This window comes from Panthera uncia, chromosome X, assembly GCF_023721935.1.
Source record: "Panthera uncia isolate 11264 chromosome X, Puncia_PCG_1.0, whole genome shotgun sequence".
NCBI lineage: Eukaryota > Metazoa > Chordata > Mammalia > Carnivora > Felidae > Panthera > Panthera uncia.
Window position 1 is genome coordinate 78168043 of NC_064817.1, and position 20026 is coordinate 78188068.

At 40.1% G+C, this 20026-nt stretch overlaps 3 protein-coding genes across 5 annotated transcripts; 2 read left to right on the forward strand and 1 right to left on the reverse strand.

Annotated features, from left to right (window-relative positions):
- Positions 1–858: 858 nt before the first annotated feature.
- On the forward strand, positions 859–3323 carry RPL36A (ribosomal protein L36a). The gene is made up of 5 exons (XM_049644077.1): positions 859–984; positions 1394–1499; positions 1708–1775; positions 2854–2976; positions 3256–3323. Exons 1-5 carry the CDS (start codon positions 874–876, stop codon positions 3274–3276), a joined length of 429 nt encoding a protein of 142 aa, XP_049500034.1. The 5' UTR covers positions 859–873; the 3' UTR covers positions 3277–3323.
- Positions 3324–4163: 840 nt separating this feature from the next.
- Positions 4164–12817, reverse strand: GLA (galactosidase alpha). The gene is made up of 7 exons (XM_049644072.1): positions 12423–12817; positions 9806–9980; positions 8590–8767; positions 7901–7992; positions 6253–6414; positions 5847–6044; positions 4164–5231 (listed from the first exon to the last, which is right to left on the reverse strand). The coding sequence occupies exons 1-7, from the start codon at positions 12713–12715 to the stop codon at positions 4968–4970; spliced, it is 1362 nt and encodes a 453-aa protein (XP_049500029.1). The 5' UTR covers positions 12716–12817; the 3' UTR covers positions 4164–4967.
- A 100-nt stretch (positions 12818–12917) lies between these two features.
- HNRNPH2 (heterogeneous nuclear ribonucleoprotein H2) lies at positions 12918–18644 on the forward strand. Of its 3 annotated transcripts, XM_049644074.1 has the most exons (3): positions 12918–13028; positions 15860–15929; positions 16408–18644. In XM_049644074.1, exon 3 carries the CDS (start codon positions 16461–16463, stop codon positions 17808–17810), a length of 1350 nt encoding a protein of 449 aa, XP_049500031.1. In that variant the 5' UTR covers positions 12918–13028; positions 15860–15929; positions 16408–16460; the 3' UTR covers positions 17811–18644. The 3 variants fall into 3 exon arrangements, with proteins under 3 accessions (XP_049500031.1, XP_049500030.1, XP_049500032.1); XM_049644073.1 differs by lacking the exon at positions 15860–15929; XM_049644075.1 differs by lacking the exon at positions 15860–15929 and having other exon boundaries at positions 12920–13016.
- Positions 18645–20026: the final 1382 nt, after the last annotated feature.

The following is a 20026-nucleotide window of genomic DNA, read 5'->3' on the forward strand; positions in this document are numbered from 1 at the left end:
CAATTTTAAATACTCAGTGCACTGAAGTCTTTCTCTGCTAGACTCTTTTTTTAATTTAATATTTATTTTTGAGAGAGAGAGCAAGCGAGCAGGGGAGGAGCAAAGAGAGAATCTGAAGCAGGCTCAGATTCAGTCACTCAGCCCGAAACAGGCCCAGGCACCCCTCTGTTGGACTCTGGAGACCTAGCACATGCCTTCTGCCAGGCACGCAGGAAGGGAAGAGCGGTGGATACTTTCTATCTCTCTGCCTGTTTATTGCTATTGCGGTAAGTGAAAAGTTTCATTGTCTCTTCAGAACAGCAGCCAGCTTGCTCCTTCAACAAACAGGTACTTTTTTTTTTTTTTTTGCAAAGTACAGTACTTTGTAATTATATATTTATGAGAGTGTATTTGATTATTTGATTATTGTGTCCCTCTCCTAGAAGAGTGCCCAACACAGAATAGGAATTCAATAAACATTTGTTGAATGAACCAAACAGCCATGTGATAAATGAAATAGGGCACTGGCTCCCTCCAAGCCAATCCCTCCACCAGCAGTTCACTGTCAAAAGATGTTCCCAGTGTCCTTGAAGTGGGACAGTAATGGCACATGGGTGAGTAGGGCCGTTCCATTTGGCCCTAGTCCTTGCTTTCCTTGGAGATAGGGACAGGGAAGCCCAATCTAGAATGAGCAGTGCTTCCTTCATTTAACGCTGCTACCTAGCGGCGTCCACTTAAAGTGATGAAGTGAGGAAACATTGCAAAGTGGGAAGACCGGAGGAAGTCAAAGACTGGATCCGCCTCCAGCGGAACCCTGTCTTAAACTCCCGCCCACGGCTACCAAGCAGGTCATCTCAGTCGCCAGGGGGCGGTGCTCACAGAGCCTTAGACTCTATGGTCATTCTCGCCAACTCCCATGAGCAAGAGCGACCAGAAACCTCCTATATACTTCCGTTTCCGGCCTGGCCTCTCTCTTTCCGTGCCGATAGCCTTCTCGCAGCCATGGTAGGACCTTGGGGAGGGTCTCTGTAACATCCAGTTTAATCTTCTCGTACCCTTTGACGGTGCCGTCCCAGGATGGCTCTGGGCCCACGCGTGGACTCGATGTACCAAAGAAACCCAGTGTTGCTGGGGTCGACCCCGGAGGCACTGGCTTTGGGGCCAGGAAATGAAGCGATGGGATCAAAGAGGTAGTTAGGTGGGGGTGGAGGGAATGTGCTGACTTTTGGGCTCACAGGAGGCCGCTGTACTGGAAGCACTTGCGGCTGTACCACTTTCTAGTCGAGTGTTGTGTGCTAGCGAGGAATCTTGAGAGTCGAGCTCTCATGGGATGTCTTAGCTTCAGCTGGGTAGGTCAAGGCATTGTGCACTTTTATCTGATAACCCTGCTTATTCTAAACTGTGTGCTTACTAGGTGAACGTTCCTAAAACCCGCCGGACTTTCTGCAAGAAGTGTGGCAAGCACCAACCCCACAAAGTAACACAGTACAAGAAAGGCAAAGATTCTCTTTATGCCCAGGGTAAGACAGTCTGTACGTAATTTGGTTTTAATGCATCATTCGTATACTAGTATAAGAAATGAGCGGTCCCATGCGCCCTCTCCCCTAATTTGAGTATTGATAATTATGCTGGGAAAACCAAAGTAAAACCTGTAAGAAAAGAAGACTTTACCATGTGGCAGTTGTGATTATCTTTGGTATACCATAACAAATAACTTCATTCTCCCAGGAAAGCGGCGTTATGACAGGAAGCAGAGTGGCTATGGTGGGCAAACTAAGCCGATTTTCCGGAAAAAGGTTAGTAGTAATTACTGTTTGACATGCTGCCCGCCTACTGTGGTAAAGACATTGTATTTTTCTATGGCCCACATTTCTCCAGTACAGGTGTGTGTCAGTGAAGTTCTCTGTTAACCTGCAGTGACCTGTCCAGTAGGCAGTGGGGCTGGGAGTGCAACCCAGGGCTGACCCTAGTCTGCAATACTGTATCATCTCAGTGTTTTATTCTTTTTGTCTTTCCCTTACTGAAGAGGCAAACATCAAGTTAAATGAATGTGTCCTGCCTTCCTAAGAACTGAAGTTTGAGTACATCACTAAATCTTTTCCTTTGCCCTGTTTCCTGTCATGCGTTAGTGAATCCTCAGTCTTCGCTTGCAGTAAGAATTACTTGCTTACTTTGTTTTTCAGCTCAGAAGCCTGCAGTCAGCTACCTGTCTCATGAACTTGTAAAGCTCTTTAAAATTGTCATTTAGGCCTTCCACTGGTCTGAATTCTCTGTCATTCTCATCCAGGCCAAATGAGTTTCTTTTCTGCCCCAGGTGATTGGCTACCCCTTAAAGTGCACAGTGCCTGGAACAGCATTCTTACGAACACAGCATTTCTTTGGTGCTTTGCTCATTCAGCCTAGTTTCAGAAAATATCAAGGAATAACTAGCGTTCATTTAGGTGCTGTAAATGCTTTGATCTCAAGGTGGTAAAAGGAATACCTGATAGCCTTTTCACATTCAGCTAATTTGTTTAAGATGGGGAGATTCTGCCTAGGTTTTGGCTTTTTTGTGAACTGTGAACTGGTAGCAGGATTCTTGTTATAGGAGTAGGCTTAAAAAGCTTATTAGTGGACCTTGAGTTAAATGATACAGCTGAATGCACATAAATTATATATATAGTTTTATGTAGTCTCCAGAGAATGAATAAAGTAACAATTATTAGCCCTATTCAATGAGAAAGCTGGGTTTATTTCATAGTTTCATGCACTTGGTTGACCCATTTCTGTCATTTGAAAAAGCTTTCCTTTAAGTAGTACTTAACCCAACAGTGCTATTTTTGAAGAAAGATTTTCTCTAGTGATTTATGGAGGGTTTGACTTAATTTTTTCCAGGCTAAAACCACAAAGAAGATTGTTCTGAGGCTTGAATGTGTTGAGCCCAACTGCAGATCTAAGAGAATGCTGGCTATTAAGAGATGCAAGCATTTTGAACTGGGAGGAGATAAGAAGAGAAAGGTATATAATTATGGGTGGAGGGTGCAATCTTTTCTACTGGAAGAGGTGAACATTTCTCCCCACTTACTGATTGTGGAATCAAGAATGGGGCAATCCTCTTAAAATACCTAGATCCATTAGCTGAAGGTATGAGGTTTTTGGTGTTGGGTTTTGGTATGAGTAGAAGGATAATGAAAAGTGACTTAAAAGATGGTGATCACTTTAGGGACAGACAGTGTACTTGAAGTAAAGGTTCTTTGCAACATAAAAAAAACTCACTTATTATCTGTTCCATTACAGGGCCAAGTGATCCAGTTCTAAGCTTCATATTTTGTTATGAAGACAATAAAATCTTGAAGTTATGTTCATTTGGTTGCAGTTGGTCTTTTGAGCATGAAATAAACTAGCACCCTCAACAAAATTCTGTTCATGGGGAAATTTATGATTGATGGTTCTTTTGGGTACTGTGCTCATTTTGGATTGAATCTAAACTGGTTGAACTCACATGAGACATGATTTCTCAGTTTTCACCTCAATTACTTGGGGTTCATGGGATTCTGTTTGCTGTTAAAGGTTATTGGTTACCATGGGACATCAGTAGAGATCTGCATTCACTAACATGGTGAGATCAGTAACAATTACACAGTGAATGTAAGTTTACTAAGAGTGAAATTCACATATACCCTTGCTACTGCAATCATTTAATGAGGAAATTAGGTCCAGTTTTTTAGGCATAGTATACTATATTGTGTCCTCAGACTTACTCTCAACATTGCTCAAACATTTTGATGTGGCCTGTCAAATTTTGAAGTAGACCTAAATTCTCATGTAGAAACCACTGCAGAAGATAAAGTTTCTAGTGAATTGAGCTGCTCAGTTGAATTTAACAGGTATCTGTCAATTAAAGATGTCTAATAGTTGTAAGTTTTACATTCTTTTCCTTTTTGTATACTATTGTATACTTGATTCTTCCTGATGTTCAGCTTTTCATACTTGTGTAGCAAAACTGGAGACAAAGTATATCAGCAATATATTTTGGTAACTAAGTACATCTCCATGAGATGGAGTAGTTTTCTTACAGATTACTTTGTTTCCATGAGTGAGGAAGTCTGGGCTTGCCAGTTTTAGCAACTGATGATTATTCCTCCAGTTTTATTGAAAATGATTGGTAATCACCTGACAGGCAAAGGAATTAACATGTACTTTGTGGGCCTTTTGTGCCCTGCTAGTTTTGTGCTGGTGCATTAGGATGGGTGAGCTGTGCATGCCTTTGGTCATGTTGGAGAAAGGGGATTGTAAAAGGGGAGGTGGTGAGGCTGGCTGGAAGCTTTAAGGATTGGTCCTCAGGCAAATGAATTGTAGGAAAGGGAGGGAATTGTAATGTCTGGATATTCCTTTCAAATGATTCACTCCTACATACCCTAGTCTGAAGGTCATTGCCTCATCACATTCTTTAGAGGAGGGGACTTAAAGGGGGGAGGGTGTTCTGGCCAAACGCCTGGTACTTTAGGTCACAATGTATCAACTATTGCTGGTGAAAGTAAGTCATATGTATTTGTTGGATCTAGACTGCAAACCACCTTGGGATTTGGAAACCTAAGTGGTGGGGTGTTTCTTGACAAGATTATTCCAAGCAACTCAGTAGGTAGTAGTGCAAGAGTTAAAAGTCTGGGCCGAAATCCTGGCTGAAGTTTATAGTGGATAAGTACCTGCCTCAGGGTTGTTGGTGAGGATTAAAATGAATCCATATACTTTACCTAGAAGAGTGCCTGGCAAATATAGTGTGCCCAATAAATTACAGCTATTATTTCTCATCTGTTAACATTTGTTCAAAAGCTTTTTCACAAAATGTTCTCTAAAGATACATTTGGAAGTTCTTAAAAAACTCCACTGTGGAAAATTTTATTGAAGGAAATGATGGCTGAAGTGGGAATGGAAGAAAAAGGAGACACCAATGGGGTAGTCACTTTGGCAACAAGATACACATTTAAAAGAAAGCTTTATAATGTGGTCTAATTTGCTGCCAGCCGAAGTAAAACCGTGCCCGTGGGATTTATCTGAATTTTTAAATCTGAAGTCCACTGATAAAACCCAAGTTTTCTCTTCACAGGCAGGAGCTGTGTGATTATGCAGTCAGGAATACAGGCCATCCCTTGTCCCAGGGAAGCAATAGAAATGGTATAAAAACGAGGTCCACCGATCTCCTGCAGGTTTACCATTGCCACAGCCCAAGCTAAATCTGATAGTGGGCGTTCCCACACCTCAATGTTGTCTTCCTGAAAAGTAAGCCAAGAAATTAGGTGTGATAAGCTTGGTACCTAGCAGTAAGCTGCCTTGTTAGTAGTGGCATTCAGTATTACTGTCAGAACTATTGAGCACTTCTAGAAAAACTTAAAATCCTATAGTGTGTTTTGGAAATAAAGTAATGGTTAGCAAAAAAAAAAAAAAAAAGGGAGCCTCATTACTGATTATAATATGAAGATTAAAAGCAAATATTCTCAAAAGATCAGGGGCGCCTGGGTGGCTCAGTTGGTTAAGCGGCCGACTTCGGCTCAGGTCATGATCTCGCGGTCTGTGAGTTCGAGCCCCGCGTCGGGCTCTGTGCTGACAGCTCAGAGCCTGGAGCCTGTTTCAATTCTGTGTCTCCCTCTCTCTGACCCTCCCCGGTTCATGCTCTGTCTCTGTGTCAAAATTAAATAAACGTTAAAAAAAAAAAAGATCAGTGCACATCCTCTTATGTAACAGATTTAGGCCCAGGACAGACATGGTACTTAGGCATAAAGCCATTCCATCTTTAAACACAAACATTTGGATGAACTGTAAACTAGAAGGCAAGAGAATATGATCCTGGCCAATTCCGGTTTTCTCCCATAGAACATTATTTACTGTACCTTTCTAAGCCGGTACCCCTGCTTGCCTAAGGGGTCTTGATTGATGGCAATTACATCCTTATCCTGAAGGAGGGCTTTGGCCTGAGGGCTGATGTGTCGGAGGTCATTGGACATGAGTAATGGAGCTGCCATGATAGCCCACAGGGCCATCTGAGTTACCTGCTGATCCCAGCTAAGGCCAAAGTTACCGATCACTAACTGGGACAAAGAAGAACAAGAATTTAAGAAAATGAAACAGTCTTAGTCGCCTAGACACAGAGATGCCACTTTCTATGGCACCCTGCTCTGAGTAGTACTCTCAGGTAAGGCCTGCTTCCAGGAACTTTCCCTTCTGATTTACCTTGAAAGTAAAGTAGGCAAACAGGTCCACTGCAGGGGCTTGAACAAGGAGGGCTCAGATTCTTACCATATCTGGGTCATTCCAACCCCCTGGTCCTGCGACATCAACAATTCTCTTCTGGTTAGAAGATGTCCAGTCTAAGATATTCTTTATACTTTGCCAAGAATCATAAACATCATCAAAATTTCTCCAGTGATTGCAGTACTGTCGGATTTCTGTGTAATTGGGCTATGGAAACAAACAACTCTTCTGTTTACTTCTACTAACATTGTTGCAAGATGAAAACAGTCAAGTTTAAAGGAGGCACCTGTAGTGTTCTTTAGTTTACAGATTAAAGGTCTCTATGAGGAGAGCTAAATCCCTATTATAATGGAATTTTATTGTAAGAAATTTGCTTCAGAAACAAGACATATAACTTAAAATCCCTACTTAAAATGGCTTTAACACTGTTTATACTGGAAATATACCAAATAGTAACTAAATATTGGGATTATGGAAAGCTTTTAATTTTTTTCACAACTTACTGTATTTTCACACTTTCCTAAAATGGAAATGCATCCCTTTTGTCATCAGAAATAACTAAAATCTTTATAAATAAAAAGCTGAAAAATTACATAGGACATACAAGCTCAGGATTAGGCAATCTGAATCCTAGGCATATAATTTGTTAAAAGAATGAATAAAAGTTTGTAGATAGGGAGGTAGAATATCAGGTTTACAGTGTTAAAAAGAGGTGAGAGTATTTTGCAGGATTAGAAGAAAATAACAGGGATCCATTCTGTAAGTAATTATTCAACACTTACCATAAACTAGGGATACAGTGATAAAGTCAGACAAGGTCCCTGCCCTCCTGGAGCTTACATTCTAGTGGGGAAGACAGACAATAAACCAGTCAACAAATAATTCCATACAGTGCTAAGCTCTTAGAAGGAAATTCACAGATCAGTGTGATAAAGAATAAATGGATAGAGGGCTATTTTAGAGTAGAGAAGAGGTGTCTGAATATGTGTCATTTGGTTTGAGACTTCAATGTTAAGAAGGAGCCAGCAATTTAAAAATCTTGGAGAAAGAATGTATCAAGCAGAAAGCAAAATTCAAGTGTAGAGTCTCTGAGGCAGGAGTAGGGTTGGGTGTTTGAGGGACAGGACAAAAGCCCAGTGCAGTCATGGAAAGACTGATAGGAGGTTGGAGACAGGCTAGGGCCAGATCAATAAAGTCTGATTTTATTCCAAATGCAATGGGAAGCCAGTTAAGGGTTTTAAGCAGGGGAGTGGTATGATTTACATTTTAACAAGATCACTGTGGTGCTGCTTGGAAAATGGACAGGAGTAGGAGGACAGTGGAAATAGATCAGGCTGATGATGCAGTCTGGGTAGAGATGATGGTGGCTTGGAGGACCAGGGTGGATGCAAGAGAGAAAGAAGTGGGCTGATTCAGGATGGATTTTATAGACAGTACTGATAGGATTGCTGGTGGACAGGTGTGAACTGTGAGGCAATGGGAAGAATCAAAGATGACTGATTTCCTAGGTGATGGTAGCTTAGACTCCAATTACAGCAGTAGAGATGGTGAGAAGTGGTGGATCCTGAGAGAGATGGTAGGATAAGACTGTTAAGTAAGGTTGGACTTTGAAGGAGACCCTTTGTCTCCTTTGTTCTCAAGTTCTGAGAATCTACCGGCAAGGCTCTATTGGATTCTGGGCTCACTAGCTCACCTTACGAAAAGGCCACATATAAAGGGGCCACTCACAGGAATACACAATGCTTCTGCCAGTCCTGTTCAGGGCCAAGGACATGTGCTTATAACCTGTATGAGAAAACAACGGGTAAAATAAGGGAATGAAGGGAATTTCCAGCTGGCACGGTGTTACTTTTTAAAAGGAGACTGCCCGAAAAAAAATAAATAAAAAGAGGCTGCCTGGAATGTCTGGTTATATTTTAAACTAGCAGCAGAGACATGTGGCTGCTCTGTGCTTAAATGTGTGTTTAGTACCTCCCAGACTGCTGGGATTGTTGAGGAGGTAGTGTGGGATGGTGCATATACCAAGGAAAGGTGGGAATGAAGATGTTCTTCTCTGTGACGGACAATTCTGGATGCCTTCCCCCAAGTGATGTTATGCAGAGTTACAATTATATTTGTAACGAACTCAGAGCCCTCTTGAATGAAATGTGCACAGTATTAGCCATGATTAGGCATGCATGGATTTTATACACATGCATGAATGAATGCATGGACAAACTGAAATAAGAGAAGAGGTAGGAGCTCTGGCACATTAAGAATAATTGTTTCCAGTATTGTGATAGGGCATTTAAAATGTGAAGATTAGCTCTTTGGATGTTCCAGTTACCCTGGCCTCCAAGTTCCTCCCTTTGCTCATGGCTAAATCTCTTTAATGAAACATACCATTTTCCAAATGTTCCATGCTGTCACAGTGACAACCATCAAATTTTAGCAGATCTACTCCCCAGTCAGCAAAGGTCTTGGCATCAATGTCATAGTATCCAAAACTCCCAGGAAAGCCTGCACAGGTTTTATTTCCAACATCTGCATAAATTCCTAGCTTCAGTCCTTTGCTATGGACCTGAAATGAGAGAAAAGGATCACCACAGTAGAAGGGCAATTATGAAGCAGAGAGAATCACTCCAGGCTGGGGACAGAGACAAGTATACTTCACTATGTATCAGGGACTTTTTTTTTTTTTACAAGCCCCCAAAATTATCCAGGTGAGTTAGTTGGGAGACAAAGTCTCCAATTCTGCTGAGTTCAAACTATATATGTAAGCTATAACGTAGAACTAAAGGGAAAGCTATCAGTCACTTTAATCTCTCTCTGATGGGATCCTAAAAGTTACCTTTCCAGGGCAATGATACAATTATCTGGACAAAGTCTCTCACCATGACCATACCTTAGGTTCCTCTGTGCCCTCTTCTCAAGTAGGCCTCATGTTGTTTCAGCAAGAATCCTGCTAAGTCATTCTCCTACCCTTGATATCTGATAAAGTTCCTCATCCCCCACCCCTGATATCTAAGTTCTTGGCCTGCCTTTAGCATGAATCCTCTTGCCCTTGATGTCTCCTCTTGGTAATTTTCCTTCCACTGACACTTTCAAGTCTGCTCACAGACTATAAAACCCCACTTGTCTTTGTTGTATTAGGAATTGAGCTTGACTATTACAATCTTTGTTGTATTAGGAATCGAGTTTGACTATTACAATAGTACTGAATAAATCTATCTTCATTGCCTTTAACTGCTGTCCAACTCTATTACACCTTAATTTTCAGAATATAGTTCTTCTATCTTATAAAATTCTAGTTTATAGTACAATTGCAATAGCTCCGCAAAGCTTAACATGGAAATATATGCACACATGTCAAGAGCCAAGTTCCTTTTTTCCTCTAAGAGAATTCAGTGGTTTTGGCAAAAGGAGAACTTCTTCAAGATAGGCCTCAAGAGCTATTGCAAAACAAGGATCTGCTGATGGGATGAAAATTCCACCTGATAAGTCTTACAATTTGATATTCACATGATGGCAGCTATTTTACCTTCTAAGTCTTTGTGAACAAGTTTCAGTACAGAAGTGCTTTGGGTCTCTTTAATGAAAGAATTATCTATAAACTCACATAATTAGCAAGGCCTTGGATCCCACCAGGAAAGCGTTTAGGGTCTGCCTGAAGTCTGCCTTTTGAATCTCTTTTGGGAGCCATCCAACAGTCATCAATACAGAGGTACTCATAACCTACATCCTTCCACCCATCTGAGTCCATGAGTTCTGCCATCTGCATGAAGAGCTTCTCGCTGATAAAGAAATGCCAAGAATCATTGAAATTCATTAAACAAATCATTAGGCATCTTAGGGTTTTGCAATTTTTTTCAATAATTGCTACTCAATAGTTCAGTAGTAATTACAATCAGTGCAGGGTAAAATGGACTGTGCTTCTTTCCTCCTCGCCGCCCAAGTAGTTCCACCCAAGAACCTCAAACAATTAGGAATGAGAAATACATGAAATTGAAAAGGCTATTAGAACTATAAGAAAAGGGGCGTGTGGATGGCTCAGGTTAAGCCTCTGGCTCAGGTCATGATCTCACAGTTCATGAGTTCGAGCCCCATGTTGGGCTCTTTGCTGACAAACATGAAGCAGAGTGTGCTAGGGATTCTCTCTCTCCCTCTCTCTCTGCCCCTCCCTGCTGGATCTTTCTCTCTCTCTCAAAAAAGGAAAAAAAAACATTTAGAACTAAGAAGAAGGTTCAGTAAAGTAAGAAACTACAAAGTTAATATAATCTACAGCTTTCTTAGATATTAACAATAACTTATTTGGAGAAAAAGATACCGTTGACAAGACCAACCGAAAAAAAAAAAAAACCAACAGAAAAACCTAAAATACCTAGAGATAAAATTAACACATGTGCAGGATCCATATGAATAAAACTATGATGTTCCCAAATGACTTAAGTGGAGAGATGTTATTTTGCTCTGGGATAAGAAAACTCAACTTTAAAACACACCTTTATACCTTGAATAAACTCTGAACAAACCCCAAAAGGAGTTTTTAAGGAACTTGGCAACATGATCCAAAAGTTCACCTAAGAGATTAAACACGTAAACATTCTACAAAAGATAAATGAAGCTGCAATATACCAGTAGCATTAGAATACACAAACCAATGGAATTAAAGACAAAGTTCAGAAGAAGATCCTTCCAGCCATTTGGTACCATGGAATTTAGTATGTATTAAATGTGGCATTCCTTATAGTAAAATGAAGTCCAGATAGATTAAAGATTTGAATATTTTAAAAATCCATAAAAAATACTACTAGAAAATGTAGGTGACTCCTATTATCTTCAGGTAGGTAAAGACTTTCTCAGCATGATACCAGAGCCAGAAATAATAAAAGAAAAAATTGATGTTTGAAACATTCATAGCAAAACCAACCTAAGCCAGAACCACCACATTATTCATAATGTATTGACAGACCACACACACACAAAACCCCAAAGCCAAACCCAAAATATTTCAATTAAAAATAATAAATGGAAATAAAAACGATTGGCAATGTTTTAAAAGAATCAGAAAAATGGAGTGTTGGCCACAGTGTGGGGAAACAGGCATTCATCATACACTGTTCTTGGGAATGTGCATTTGTTAACTTCTGGGGAGGACAGTTTAGTACATAATAAAATGGGCATACGTTTGGATCCAGTAATTACACTTCTAAGAAAAGAATCATATGATATACAGGAACGGTTAACACAGCTTCACAACAATAAAAAAAAAAAATTGAAGAGCCTGAATAGATATCAACAGGAGATTGCTTAAATAAATCATCATACATACATACAGTTTGCATTTGTGAAGCGCTTATTCTGTGCCAGGAAAACTTTATTTTCATTATACTCTACTATCTACATTTTTTGCAATGATTATGCATTAGTTTTATCATATAAAAATAAGACAATCACTACTTGGAAAAAAAGGAAAAGACAAAAAGAAATATATGATGGTAACTGCATTCAGCATCTCAGCATTAAGCCACCATGGCTTTGAACTGTGTGAGCATCTGTGATTTATCTCCATTTATTTTGTGCATCAAAGCCAATAGAGGTTATTTTTTGGGTTTGGGAACGCTCAAAATTTTTTCCATATAAACTAATGGTAATTGCTTCATTAAGCCATTTAGGCTTACAGAACACGTTACTTTCGGATAGTGGGGGAAACCTTTATAAAGTTCCTCCAGGTCAACCTCCCAGCTGGATCCCACATTCTAGGGCGAGTGGGTGAGGAGATCCGTGACTCCACGGTTCCTCTAAATTCCCTCCAGTTACAGCCAAGGAACTCCTGACCCAAAAAAGGAGAAGTTGCACGTGTTAGTCCTCTGTCTCGCCTACTCGCCCCAGCTGTGCTCACTACTAGTACCTGGCAGAGGCAGAGCGGCAGTTCACAAGAAGGATGGAACAGAACTGGATGGTGAATGGATAAAGTCCCCAGTTGGGTGATGAGGCACAGAGACACGAGAAGCAGGGGCTGCTGACCAGACTCCCACCACAGGAGGGGTCACACAGCAAAAGTTTAGGACTAGTTTCCATCCAGGGAAGCTTGCTGGAGACAACAACAACAACAACGCCAACAACGCAGCAGCAGTAAGGGAGCTCTCACTCGGGCTCAGATGTTCCCTCTATCTCGCCAAAGAGACAAACACATTGAAAGGCGAACGCGAGTGGGTACTCAATATCTCTGATACCTGATACAAGAATCTGGTTCTTCTTGGCAATCAACATTGCACATGAAGCGTTCCCAGTGCAGCCAGCCCATGGTAGGGGTCATCGCCAAGCCATTGTCCAGGGCCCTGGCCCCAGGGAAGCTCCAGAAAACCAGGGCCAGGAAGCGAAGCGCCAGCAGGAAGCCCGGCTGCTGAATTCCGTTCTTCAGCTTCATCGCCACTGTAATGCGGTACGAATTTCCATCGGTAACCTGGGTTTTTAAGCTTAACTTTAGGGGCGGACCAATCACCTGTGAGTTATTAAATAATGACATTAGTGTTTCTCAGGCAACTGGGACGGTTATCCCCAGAGGCGGACCAATGATGAGTCACGTAAGACACACCACAACCAGTCACACTCTTCGTTTCTTAATATTGGCCCGCTCCATTTCCATACCGGAAGGAAGTGCGGCACTTTAGAGATCCCGAGTTTAAGCCGAGAGTTGCTCACGTGACCGAGATCTCACATGACGTAGGTGATCACGTGATCACTCGCTTACGTGAGCAGAAGTAGTTCTGGTCGTCGTCTACCGTCTCGCTATAGCCGTTTGAGGGAAGAAGGAGGAAAATTATCCGGTATCGTTAGAGGTTGGTGTGTGGGTGGGAACTGGGGACCCGAGGGTGGTGATGATGAAGATCAAAGCAGGATCCGCGGGCCACCTCCGCCTTTTTCGTTCCCTGCTTTCCCCTCCCCCGCTCCCCCCTCCCCCTCCCCCCTTCTCAGTGCCGGGAAGCCGCCTTTGCTGCGCCTGGTGGGGAAATGGTGGACGTTCGTGACTGTATGTGTTTTTGTATATCTGTCTGGGCGGGTCTCAGGGGACCCTTACGAGAAACCGTAAGGTGAAAACGCTTGAAAACCATGTCCCTGGATTAAGAAAAACAAATATTCAGACCAGTGGCCGGAGTGCTGGTCCATCCATTCAGGCACTAAGTCCCCACTGATTGTCTGTAGGGGGAGGCACCAAGTGAATTATATCTGTAGAGTCACACCTAGGCAAATGCTGCATGCCTTACAGAGGCGCCCAATAAATGTTTTTACTGTATTGAATATTTAAATAACGTTTGTTTTTGTACTTATAACAACAATCTACATGTTCAGTTTTGGACGTTCAGAAAATAAGAGTATACTATAAATTAAAAAAAAAACACAAGTAATTCATCACCAGGAAATAACTACTCAGCATTCGGGTGTATAAAAAGTATGTGTATAACACGCATATAAATACACAATTTCTTAACCCACAAATGGAATCCTGGTTCCTACTTCAGCAGCAGAGTCCTGGTAGCCTTCCCAGGAGATATAGTAATGAAGCGGAATCTCCCTGCCACTACAGAGGGATATTAGTGTCTAGAGTGCTGCAGGGACATGAAATGGGATTGTACAACCAAGAGATAAGGCATGCAAAAAACCAATGCATAAATATGTCACTCAAACCTGAAGATGGCTTATAGGGAGAGTGTTATTTGCAGATGCAATGTGCCAGGCCTATGATAGGCAACTAGTAAATGTTTGTTGAATCTTCAGTGTAGTTTTATGGCAGTTATTACACTTTGTACTTTCTTTCCAAGAGGCCCGGTGTTTCCAGACCATGTCAGATAAGCCATCCACATATACAAAATTAGAAAATTTTCTAATATTGCTATATAGCAAATCCCAGAAAAGTAAACATTTAAATTTATTTTTTTTGCTAAAATAAAATTATTCTCCACAGAAAACTAAGAATGCACAAGAGATTGAAAAAATAACATTGAAAAAGCCATAAGCCTGCCACTGAGAGCAATCACTATTAACATTTGACATATTCCCCATGAATATATTTTTTTCTAACACTTTTTGTTCCAGTTACAGTGATTTTTAAAAATTAAAACTATATAGAAGTAAATTGGGTAAAAAGTGAAAAACTACTTCACTCTAACCTCCAGTTCCTGTTTTCTCAAAAAACAGATTTGTATTCTATGCTTTCAGATTTTCTATTCATTTACATACATATATACCTGCATGCTTATATTTTAAAATAGGATCATACTATGCATATTCTTTTATTTAATACATTTTGGAAATCTAGTTCAGAAGCTGTTTTTTCTTAACAGCTGCGTAGGATTCCATTTTAAGGATAAAGTATATACTGTAATTCATTCAGCCATTCCCCTATTGATGAATAGTTAGGTTTCTAATTTTCTGCCATTACTAACAGTGCTGCAGTGAACATTTGTGAGTATTTCTGTTGACCAGGTTCCTGGAAGGAATTTTAGCAGGGTCAAAGGATATATGAACATACATGTTTTTTTACATAGTTGAGATTATAAAGCAGCTGTGATCTTGGTTTAAGATTATAGCATATGTAGTTCCTCATGTTATTAAATATTTGTATAATTTTAAAATTACGTGTGTAATAGTCTTTCTTAATAAAGTACCTTTTGAAGAATATGTAGCTCCATAAATCTTTGTCTGAAACTTCAGATCATCTCTTTAGGGCACATACTCTGAAGTGGATTTACTGTATCAAAAGGCGTGATACATGTTTACAAGTTGCTTTCCAGAAATACTGTGTATACTTTTCACTCCTTAGGAGTGTTTGCAGACCCTGAATATTAGCATTGACTTATCCTCACTGTTTAATTTTCACTGTTTTAGTGGGTGAAAAATGTTGATTAATTCTGGTTTTAACTTGCATTTCTGATGATTGGTGAGATTTGAACATTTCCCAAATAACTCCTCTGTATCCTCACATCTGTATTCTCCCTGTATTTAATCTGTTATCAAGTCCTGCAGAGTCCACTGTTGAATGCGTAGATCACCTCTTTCCTTTCTTTTTTAAAAGTACTATTGCATTAGGTGAATCCCTTATGCCTCGAAGAGACTGGGGTTCTAACTGATCTTGCTAGTGTCACCCCAACCTCCCTCTGTTTGAGTTCCACACTGTTGCCAGCGTGATCTGTTTGAAAGGGCTTTGATGACGTCACTCCCCTCCCCTTCCCTCCTGTCACTCCCCTGTTTAAAACCTTTTGAAGGTCTTTCTCATTTGTCCATCACATAAGGCCTTTAAGATATGATTTCTACCTTCCAGCCTTAATGTCTTGCCTGGCCTCATCCTATTTTATGCTCCATTGTAACTTTTAAAATTCATTTATGGATCCATAAACTGGTTAGTCTGTTTTATTTAACAATTCTGTGCTGTTAGAATTGACCAAGCGTCCCTGCTTTGTGTATCTTTTTACCCTGAACAGGATTCTGTCATAGCAGGGATAATGTTTATTTGCACTTTTGTCTTTAGTAAAGATGTATAATGCTCCTGGACCATAAATCCTTTCTGGGCTTACTGTTGTATCCCGAAGCCAAATACTGGAGTTGGCAACTGAAAAATATAAAATCAATGTATGAACTACCCATAATGTCTTTTTTTCCATTTATCTCTTAGGCCTTAATATTTCCCTGATTTTATTAATTGGCATGAATTCTTTATATAATAAGGATATTCATGTATTGGTGTAAGTATCTTCTCAAAGTGTATTATTTGTCTTTTAATTCTGTTTTATTTTACCTTTGACGTAATTAAGTTTTTCATTTTTATGTAATCGGGTATAGCCATCTTGTATTTGTTCATATCTTCCAGTGATATTGTTGCTGTTAATTTTTTACACCTTTCATTTTCTGACTATGATGTTAATATATGCTGAATATAGAAAACTTAGAACATACAGAAATGTCCAAAGAAAACAGTCCTTTAAATAAAAAGTTCCCATAATCCTACTGCCCAGAAATAACCACTATTAATGGTATCTAACAAATAAATAGGTATTGAGTAAATAACAGTTGGATGAATGAATTAAAAATTTGGTGCGGCCTTATTATTTATACGAATGTTTTGGAAAAAAATCAGTGAAATTGAGTTTTATATTAGTTTGCTTTTTTCCTACTTGTATTGTGAACATTTTTCCATGACAATAGTCTTCTAATTTTTTTCAGCTACATCAAAATCATAGTGAGCCAAGCTTGCCACCAAGAGCCCAACAGTCACCATGATGCTGAGCACGGAAGGCAGGGAGGGGTTCGTGGTGAAGGTCAGGGGCCTACCCTGGTCCTGCTCAGCTGATGAAGTGATGCGCTTCTTCTCTGATTGTAAAATCCAAAATGGCACATCAGGTATTCGTTTCATCTACACCAGAGAAGGCAGACCAAGTGGTGAAGCATTTGTCGAACTTGAATCCGAAGATGAAGTGAAATTGGCTTTGAAGAAGGACAGAGAAACCATGGGACACAGATATGTTGAAGTATTCAAGTCCAACAGTGTTGAAATGGATTGGGTGTTGAAGCATACAGGTCCAAATAGTCCTGATACTGCCAACGATGGCTTCGTCCGGCTTAGAGGACTCCCATTTGGCTGTAGCAAGGAAGAGATTGTTCAGTTCTTTTCAGGGTTGGAAATTGTGCCAAATGGGATGACACTGCCAGTGGACTTTCAGGGGAGGAGCACAGGGGAGGCCTTTGTGCAGTTTGCTTCACAGGAGATAGCTGAAAAGGCCTTAAAGAAACACAAGGAAAGAATAGGGCACAGGTACATTGAAATCTTCAAGAGTAGCAGAGCTGAAGTCCGAACCCACTACGATCCCCCTCGAAAGCTCATGGCTATGCAGCGGCCAGGTCCCTATGATAGGCCAGGGGCTGGCAGAGGGTATAATAGCATTGGCAGAGGGGCTGGGTTTGAAAGGATGAGACGTGGTGCCTATGGTGGAGGGTATGGAGGGTATGATGACTATGGTGGCTATAATGATGGATATGGCTTTGGCTCTGATAGGTTTGGAAGAGACCTCAATTACTGTTTTTCAGGAATGTCTGATCATAGATATGGAGATGGTGGGTCTAGTTTCCAGAGTACCACAGGGCACTGTGTACACATGAGGGGATTACCTTACAGAGCCACTGAGAATGATATTTACAATTTTTTCTCACCTCTTAACCCCATGAGAGTGCACATTGAAATTGGACCTGATGGCCGAGTTACTGGTGAGGCAGATGTTGAATTTGCTACTCATGAAGATGCTGTGGCAGCTATGGCAAAAGACAAAGCTAATATGCAACACAGATATGTGGAGCTCTTCTTGAATTCTACTGCAGGAACGAGTGGGGGTGCTTATGATCACAGCTATGTAGAACTCTTTTTGAATTCTACAGCGGGGGCAAGTGGTGGTGCTTATGGTAGTCAAATGATGGGAGGGATGGGCTTATCCAACCAGTCTAGTTACGGGGGTCCTACTAGCCAGCAGCTAAGTGGTGGCTATGGAGGTGGTTATGGTGGTCAGAGCAGTATGAGTGGATATGACCAAGTTCTGCAGGAAAACTCCAGTGACTATCAGTCAAACCTTGCTTAAGTAAAGAAGGAACACTAAACAGCTGTTACAGAAATAAGAGCTGTGCATTTATGGGAGTTGTAGAATGGGAGGGATGTCTAGCCTATCCAGTGTGATTGGTAATTGGGAAATATCATTGATTCTGATCACTCTTGGACAACTTCTTTTTCTTTCTTTCTTTTTTTCTCTTTCTTTGTTTCTTTCCTTTTTTTAAAGAAAACAAAAATTAAGTTTAACAGTTTTGCATTACAGGCTTGTGATTCATGCTTACTGTAAAGTGGAAGTCAAGGTTTTAAAACTTCAAGCTCAGTAATTTTGAACACTGAAGCATTCACCTAGGATGTAATAACAGCGTTCAGTATTGACCATAACTGTTAAAACAACTTTCAGCTTTCCTCAAGTTAGTTATGTTGTAGGAGTGTACCTAAGCAGTAAGCGTATTTAGGTTAAAGCAGTTTCACTTATGTTAAATGTTGCTCTTATACCACAATACACTGAAAACTTTGGATGCATGTTGAGAAACATGCTTTTCTGTAAAACTCAAATATAGGAGCTGTGTCTACGATTCAAAGTGAAAACATTTGGCATGTTTGTTAATTCTAGCTTTTTGGTTTAATATGCTGTAAGGCACGTGACTGTACACTTTTACTTTTTTTTTAAGATCTGGGACAATTTTGAGATGTAATACCAATACTTTAGGAGTTTGGTCATGTCGTTTGTATGAGATTCTGAGGCTTTGATTTAAATCTTTCCTTGTATTGTGATTTCCATTAGATGTATTGTACTAAGTGAAACTTGTTAAATAAATCTTCCTTTTAAAAACTAGAAAAATAAACTTGTACAGCTTGATTTTTTTTAAAGAAAATTTATTTAAGTAATCTCTATACCCAAAGTGGGACTCGAACTCTCGGCCCCAACATCAAGAGTCACATGGCCTCTGACTGAGCCAGCAGGGTGCTCCCAGCTTGATTTTTTTAATGCTTTATCATATGAAAATTTTCTTTTATTCAAGTCTTCTGCACTTGAAATTTAAATTGTTTTTAATTTTTAAATTTTTATAAACTTGCATTAGCATCTTTATACATACATTGTTGTATATATCACAAATTATTTATTTCTAGGATATATTCCTAAAAGTGGAATTGCTGAGTCAAAGGTACAAACATTTTTAAGGCTTTTGATTTGCATTATCAGAAAGATTATGGTACTTTGTGTTTGTACCAGGACTGTATGTCCCCCTCACCCCATAGACTTCTCAATGATACATATTATTATTATTGATCTTGGCTAATTTGTTAGTTGAAAAATGATATCCCATTGCTATTTTATTTTTTTAAGTTTTATTTTCGAGAGAGTGCAAGCAGGGGAGGGACAGAGAGGGAGACTGAGGATCTGAAGCAGGGTCTGCACTGACAGCTGACAGCCTGATGCAGGGCTCCAACTCATGAATTGAGATCATGACCTGAGCTGAGATCAAGACCTGAGTTGAAGTTGGATGCTTAACCAACTGAGTCACTCAGGTGTCCCTCCAATTGCTATTTTAATTTCTATTTAATTACTTTTGGGGTGGAGTATTTTTCTGTTTGTTTTTAAATGTCTCACCTCCCTGTCCACAGGACTATGGAGCTACTCTGGAAACTATCAAGACAGCATTCTCCAAAATCCAAGAAGTGAAAGCAAATAAATCCCATTCCTTTTGTTTAATCATATAGAAGATCTAAGGCCAATTTATATGTTTTAAAAAAGAATTAAGTATATGTTATTATAGAAATAATACAGTCTCCACCATGAATTTATTAATAGCATCTCTAAACACCTTTAAGGTTTTTCGGGGCATTTAAAACTTGTTCTTAACCATTGGTTCTCAAACTTTAGCATGTACCAGAGAATCCTCTGCAGGGCTTGTTAATACATTGATTACTGGGCCTCACTCTTACAGTTTTCAAAATTTGGTAATATTGGGGTAGTGCTTAAGAATCTGATGCTGCTGGTCTCGTGGCCACATTTTGTGACCCATCACAGCTCTGTGATTACTAAAGGTCCTAAAATAGCTTTAAGAAGCAGCTTCCTTCATGATTCCTGATGGTCTCCCCTTACATTCCTATGAGAAGTAATTTAAACTTTATGTTAAAATACAGATTGCATATGATTGTTTATAGCATCTTGCACCTCCTATGAGGACTTCAAAGGCCTGTGACACCAGAGGCTTTCTTACATTTCTGTATATGTAGTAGCTG

Bases quoted from the DNA above. Each gene is read 5' to 3' on its own strand.
- RPL36A (XM_049644077.1), top strand. From the start codon at position 874: ATGGTCATTCTCGCCAACTCCCATGAGCAAGAGCGACCAGAAACCTCC. The intron at 1,500-1,707 runs GTAAGACAGTCT...TCATTCTCCCAG, and splicing joins AGATTCTCTTTATGCCCAGG to GAAAGCGGCGTTATGACAGG. The intron at 2,977-3,255 runs GTATATAATTAT...GTTCCATTACAG, and splicing joins GAGGAGATAAGAAGAGAAAG to GGCCAAGTGATCCAGTTCTA.
- HNRNPH2 (XM_049644074.1), top strand. From the start codon at position 16,461: ATGATGCTGAGCACGGAAGGCAGGGAGGGGTTCGTGGTGAAGGTCAGG.
- GLA (XM_049644072.1), bottom strand. From the start codon at position 12,715: ATGTCATTATTTAATAACTCACAGGTGATTGGTCCGCCCCTAAAGTTA. The intron at 8,768-9,805 runs GTGAGTTTATAG...CTCTCATTTCAG, and splicing joins TCCAAGGCCTTGCTAATTAT to GTCCATAGCAAAGGACTGAA. The intron at 5,232-5,846 runs GTACAGTAAATA...CTTACTTTTCAG, and splicing joins AGGGGTACCGGCTTAGAAAG to GAAGACAACATTGAGGTGTG.